At 46.3% G+C, this 6,845-nt stretch overlaps 1 protein-coding gene and 1 long non-coding RNA gene across 3 annotated transcripts in view; both read left to right on the forward strand.

Moving 5' to 3' along the window:
• Positions 1–1,125, forward strand: part of ARHGAP40 (Rho GTPase activating protein 40) — a 43,722-nt gene extending 42,597 nt beyond the window's left edge. For both annotated transcript variants that reach the window (XM_061442041.1, XM_061442042.1), the window contains exon 15: positions 60–1,125. In XM_061442041.1, the coding sequence (XP_061298025.1) occupies positions 60–166 (107 nt within the window). In that variant the 3' untranslated portion in view covers positions 167–1,125. The remainder of the gene's footprint in view (positions 1–59) is intronic.
• Positions 1,126–1,161: 36 nt separating this feature from the next.
• Positions 1,162–2,700, forward strand: LOC133262259 (uncharacterized). The gene is made up of 2 exons (XR_009741265.1): positions 1,162–1,209; positions 1,262–2,700. It is a non-coding gene; the product is annotated as an uncharacterized LOC133262259 (long non-coding RNA).
• The last annotated feature ends 4,145 nt before the right edge of the window (positions 2,701–6,845 follow it).

Raw genomic sequence — 6,845 nt, forward strand, 5'->3', positions numbered from 1 at the left:
AAACTAGCAACTATAGGACTAAGGATATAAGAAATGCTTTTTTTCTTGATTTTTCATAGGTGAACATTGCCTGGACCCAGACACTTACCTCTTAGACTTGTACTACATCAATCCCCATGCTGAGTGGATAATTAAGCAAAATCCATCTTATCCTCGGGTGTTTTAAGGAAAGCATGAGCAAAATGAAGCGTTCTGCTGAAGTTTTGGAAGGTGTGGAAAAGCCATATAGATGTTCCTGGTATTGTCACAGACTGGACAATGTTTGTGTCTTTGAAGGAAAACCAGCTTTATTTACCACTTCCATGACAGCTGGCTGTGAGTACCCTACCCTATGTGCTACAGGGGTGTCGGTAACGAGCAGCATTATCTTCATGTAGCAGGGTTTGCAGGAGGTATGACTATTTTTAAACAAAATATCCCCGCCCCCCCCCCCCCCCCCAAACTCTGCAAAGAAAGCTACAGTGATTGTGCAGCAAGGATGGAACAGAAGAAACGACCTCCTGAAGGTGGTGGAAGTAATCTGTTTCTTCTGGATTTGCTTTCTCTTTTGATCACACCCACACTTTAGAGGAGAGGGTCAAATGCTGCAGCGGTACTAATGACATCCCAATAGGTGAGAGCCACTGTCGATTGTTGCATATCGCCAGAAAAAGTTGTGAGTCTGGGTTTCACTAATAAGATACTCTTGCGTTCTTTGAAGAATGAAAAAAGATGTTTCCAAAATAGCCAGAGGGGATGCGAAGCCAACATCCTGTATTTAATGGCTACCGTTCAATACATCTAGGCAACTCAAGAAAACAACCTTGGAGAAAAAGTATGGGATGGACAGCAGCCTTTGAAATGCACAGTGTGCATGATAGAAGGTGCCTGTCCCATAGAGCTCTGCTGGTGATGCAAAACCAAACGCATAGGTTGCCACTGATGAGGGTAAACCATCACATTTATTTTGATGCACAACCTATATATCAACAGACAACCAAGGAAATATTCTGAGGTAATTGGAGGTCAGTAGTCTGAACTGGCCACAGAAACTGGACTTCTTTTTGGAAGACTGTCCGTGAACATGTCTGTTTAAAGACAAATCAAAGAACCCCTAAGATGTGCAGTGGCTGAACAAAGAGGTCTCTGCTTTGCTCAAAGTTGCACAGTGTCTGGTTGCACTGTGTCTGGTTGCACAGTGGGTACTGAATTGAGCCTTCACCACTCTGAGTGCAGGTTTTCATCCCACACAGTGCAGTGGTCTGGAGAGATGAGAGCAGAGCAGAATGCTTGCATCTCACATCACTGCATAACCATCACACGACCTCAAATCAGACTGCACTTGTGGAAGAGGCGTGCAGAAGTATTGTTTTCCTTTGTGGTGATACTGAAATACCTCACGAGAGGAAACCTCCTGTGCAGTGCCAGGGGATGGAACATGCACCATCTCTGAAAATCACAACATCTTTTTTTATATACTGGTTTTAAACACTGTTGGATATTTATTCACATGGCAGAAGCAGGGCTGCCCTGCAAGTGTATACTCAAAATATTTCCTTTGTCAGATTCTAGCTGCACTGGTGACAGTCTCCAGTATTAGCTCTTTTGTTAAATGTTTTTTTTTCCATTGCAGTCTGGACTTCCCCTTCTCTGTTCCCCCCCCCCCAGGTTGAAGTATAGTTACCCCTGTTCATTAACTCAAAGCCCCAGTTTCTATTCTAAGGGAACCTCATTTTGTAGTTTGGTTAAATTCTCTCCATGGTTGAGGAACAGGTGAACCGTAACCCATATTCTTCCTTACCTGTTGTGAATGTTGTGTGAGTGAGTGGGGCTGATGTCTTGAAATGATGCATATATTAAAGTGTTAGTCTACTTTTCTTAGCTGAGATGGTGCAGATGGCACTGTGTGCTGAGATCCTCTTCATAGCTGTCTTTTTAAGTACCCGTAATAGAAACTTGCAAAGAACCCACCTCCCAACCCAGAACCCCAATGTCAAGGCTTCTTGAGGTGCCTCTGTTTTACAGGGATAAAATTGTGCCCAAAAGGACCCGATTCCTGTCCCTGAGGATGGCTGATTTGTGCCTCTTGGAAGACCAATCTGTTTTAAAATCAGGCATAAAAATTGATGGTACCTATTCACTCATCACTTGTGGAAGCCTTTGTTGCAGTGTTGAAGCTTAGCAAAGATTGAATGCCAGAGATGTGATACTGTAAGAAATACCCAATCATAAAGCTACCAGTGTAAGCTCAGAGATCTTTCGTAAGCTAAATTACATCCCTGCAAATCACATAACACTGCATTTTCTTATATGCCTCATATGCTGGATGTTCTGTTAAGCAAACTGGCTTCCAATGCGCATGAGGGGGAAACACTACATCACCGCTGCTGTAAACAACAAGTGAGTGGGATTTCTTTTCAACACCAAACAATGTGAATCAGCGCTGTGAAAACCAGGTTGGTGAGAGGTTCTCACAAGACAAATACCAATTCTCAAACATGGAAGGAAATGTAAAAAAGAAAAAAAACTATCTCTTTCCAGATGGTGGATATGCTTTTTTATTTTTCTTTCCTATCTTTGTACCAAAAAGTACATATGAGTTTTTCATTCACTGATGTGCAACCTACTTCTGAATGCTGGCTTTTAATAACTTTTTTACAATTTTTTAATGCTTTATTTAAAATCCATTTATTCAGTGAAACAATAAAAATGTGGTTAAACTGCTTGGATCCAGTTTCATTAGTGCTGAAAATAAACTATCATGGTAAATACTGCACTCTGGGGCAACCCCCCTGCAGCCCTGATCCAGCTCTGGGGCAGCAGCACAAGAGGGATGTGGGGCTGTTGGAGCAAGTCCGGAGGAGGCCACGGAGCTGCTGCGAGGGCTGGAGCAGCTCTGCTCTGGAGCCAGGCTGAGAGAGCTGGGCTGGGGCAGCCTGGAGAAGAGAAGGCTCCTCAAGGGGAGACCTTAGAGCAGCTCCAGTGCCTAAAGGGGCTGCAGGAAAGCTGGAGAGGGGCTTGGGACAAGAGTCACAGAAGAGCAGAGCACCAAGGGGATCCACCCCAGCCCTGCTCAGGGTTTAGGTTATAACAGAACAACCCACCTGCCTGTTCAGCACTGGCTCTGTTGTGCTGGGCTGAGGAAAGTGCAGCACGAATGCTTTTTGTTGGAGACAAAATTACCCAACAAAAGACAATTATGTGACATTAACATGAAAAGCGCTGTGTGGGGAAAAAAAAACAACCACAAAAGCAACCCTTCAAGCCTGTGTATCCTGAGGGCAGCAAACCCCTTTCTCTACCTTTGTGCTAAATAGGTCTTACTTACCCTATTTGTTCTGTCCCAGCCGGACAAAGTGAAAGTAGGGTTGATCGATTTGTTAATTACAGTAATTTTATCTTAAACACAGACAGCTGAGTATTCATCAAGGCACAACTTTGCCTGTTACCGAGAGACCTCCCCCCTGCTAAATAATTAGGGATAATAAGTGGCTCATAATAAATGCAACCCACAACAAGGCACTCTGAAAGCTCGGTGCAGGATCATGAGGGCCATTAGGGAACCCCCAGGTCTATTTCTCCTTTTGAAGAAAACAATGCAATATCTTTAATTGTCTCTCTTGAAACCCTGAGCAAGCTCTGCTGGTTTGTTGTAAGTAAAAGGCAATTACTACACTTTCTGACTGCCTCTTGTGTCCACAGAAGGCTTACTACAGAGTCATCTGCACAGATCATAGCAACTTTCTCTGCCTGCATTGGCCAGGCAGTACAAAGAGCTGAGACAGGACACAACACAGGTGGGTTATACATAACCATACTTCTCAGGACTTTTCAAACTGTGGGTAAGGCTCAAAAGATTCAGTTCCAACACAAGTCACAAGCAAGCAGTTCATTCACAACGTGAAGCATCCATCCACACATGGACCAACATAAAGTACGTTCTGTACTGAAGGCTCACCTCACCCTCCTGGCATGGAAAGGGTTATCCAGCCAAAGGTGCAAGCAAGGGGAATCGGCCTCTGGTCTTCAGCCTGCAAAGGACAGAGAGCCACTGAAGCACATTTCTACTGCAGCCTGCCAAGAGCAAGGTTTGGAATAAGTGAGGAGAGGCCAGCAGAACTTGTATGTATCTGCATCTCCTCCAACCCCTGCAAAACAAACTCAAAACACCTGCACAGGGACAACACCACCCTCCATTTCTATTGGTTTCTTTCTCTTTTCCTTCTTTATCCCCTAGACAATCACACCTTCAGCTTCACCAGCCTGGCAAGTATGAACAACCAAGAGGGTCAGACAGGTGAAAAAAATCACCATATCATCACTTAGGAAGTTCCCTTCATAAAATGGTTTGGATTGGAAGGGACCTTAAAGCTCCTCCAGTTCCAACTCCTGCCACGGGCAGGGACCCCTTCCACTAGAGCAGCTTGCTCCAAGCCCCTGTGTCCAACCTGGCCTTCAACACTGCCAGGGATGGGGCAGCCACAGCTTCTCTGGGCACCCTGTGCCAGCGCCTCAGCACCCTCACAGGGAAGAGCTTCTGCCTAAGAGCTCATCTCAGTCTCCCCTCTGGCAGGTTCAAGCCATGCTGTGTAAGAAAAGCACAGTCACATTTATTTCACAGATTGTTTAAAAAAACAGTCCCTCAGGGCTTTAAGGGACTGGTACTGCCTGACTTGGTGAGTCGTCTTCATCCTGTCCCTTTTCACGTACACCCGTGGGGAGGTTTGTCCTTGCTGTACCCACACCCACAAGCAGCTGTGGTATGGTAAGGGTATTATGTCTGACGGGTAAATGGGAACTGGAGGACGCCTGGCTCGGTCTGTAGTAACAGTGCCTCAATGCTCGGGAGGGCCTCGTCATCGCTGCCTGTTTCATGGTGGCTGCCCTTCGGTTTGGAGGCCGGCTGTATCTGTTGGGTGTTCTGCTGCTCTTCTCTGATCCTGTCCATCGCTCTCCGTCGGGCATTTCCTCCATCCAGCCCCGGAAACACCACTGGCTGGAGGGATGTAACTGTCACAAACATGCAAAGAAAACCCGTGTTGAACTGTTAAAGGCAGAGCTAAGAGCATTTGAAAGCTTCATTAGCCCGGCTTTGTTCTGAAGGTGCAGTCAGGCGGGGAAATAATGCGGAGAGTGTTATCAGCCATGTGCAGGAGGTGGTTGCATAGCAACCCCGATGGGGGCTCCGCACGTTCTTTGGAGAGGAGAAAGAAACGCTCATTTCCTTCAATTTAAAGCCACTGCAAATAAGAATTCATTACTGAAAGGATTCACTTGGCTTTTACATCTTGTAAAGAGATGGCAGACAGTGTTTGCTCATTTTACCATCATGTAGGTGCAAACTCACCATTAAATGGACTCAGGACGATCCAGGATTTGTATGTGTTTTCAGATGCTGTTTTTCATCCGTTTGTCCTGCTGGGCTTCAAAATGGGATGAGGACTGGAAAATTCATCGTTGCTTCTAGGTCTGATGTAAAGGCGCCTCCTTGGTATCACATTGATTATCACAGGTGAGAAGGATGACTTTTTCCCGCTTCCATCCGAGCCCTGTGTAGAGATTGAAGTGCAGGAGAGTGGTTCTGCTACTGTATCTCTATCTCAGGCTAAAGTGGTCAGGTTTCAAAGTCCCTTCAAATCTGCAATACCTGTGAGCCTGTTAAGGAGCACTGGATGTATGGGTAGGAAATAGATTCACCAACCTGCTTCTTGTCTGGAATCCTAGGTGGTGAGATTGAGGTAAACAGAGACTGTCCAGGTTTGTTTTGAAGAGTAGCATGATTACGTGGCACAACAAATACACACATCATAGAATCCCAGACTGGTTTGTGTTGGAAGGGACCTTAAAGCTCACCCAGTTCCAGCCCCTGCTACATGCAAGGACACCTTCCACTAGACGGGGAATCCCCTCCCTGAGCTGCTGCTCACGCTCTGGGGGTGCAGCCCAGCACACACGGGGGGGGGGGTCTGGACTCAGGCACACACTGAAGCCGGGTCATGGGGAGCTTCTCCTCACCAACATCCCCAAGTCCTTCTCCTCAGGCTGCTCCATCCAGTCTCCCCCAGCTCGTGATTGTGCTGGGATTGCCCCGATCCAGGGGCAGGACCTTGCACTGGTGCATTCTTAACACTGAGGAGGGGGATTGCTGAGCATGCAGGTAGGACAGGGTATCCCACCGTCTCCCTGTCCAGCTGCAGCTCCAGCCATTTCACACTGAAGAGGCGTAAAGAGCATTTTCAAACTGCAGCTTTGGTGTATCGTGTGCAATAGCAGTGGTGGGGCAGAGGCAGTCTGCCCTGACAGAGGAATTGATCTGCTGAGATGTTGTGTGGGCATCCCTAACAAATCTCTCTAGGTTTGGTGACTAGGTACAGGGAAGCATGCTCTTCATGTGCCATTCATCTGGACAATGCGTCTGGTTTTCCAAACAAACCTGCATGGACTGGAGCACTTACCCTTCAGATTCCTTTCCAGGTGCCTAAGGCAGTGCTAGCATGGAAAGGAAATGCCTGAATGATTCCAAGGGAAGACACTAAATAGAGAACTAATAACTAAAGAATATTGTGGTTCTGTCTCTCTGAAGAGTAATCTGGAAATCACTTTTATTTTTGTTCACCTGCTAGTATCTGTACTGCCAGATAGCAGGTATGTGTGCAGACAACAGCAGAGGGATGCTAGCATTGGCAGTGAGATTTGGGATCAGTGATGAAAGAGACCTGAAACATCCTCTGTGCTCTCTCACCTACTGAGAAAGTGGAGGCATTTTCTTTCACTGATTAGCTCATGCATCAAGTGACAGCAAGTCAAAAGAATGGCATTTGTATATTGTGCAACTCCTTTCTTTGGTCTGTCCTCTAACTCCAGTC

Source organism: Pezoporus flaviventris, unplaced genomic scaffold, assembly GCF_033815535.1.
Source record: "Pezoporus flaviventris isolate CSIRO_AGI_PZ_B2104156 unplaced genomic scaffold, CSIRO_AGI_Pfla_v1 ptg000213l, whole genome shotgun sequence".
NCBI classification, from domain to species: Eukaryota; Metazoa; Chordata; class Aves; order Psittaciformes; family Psittacidae; genus Pezoporus; species Pezoporus flaviventris.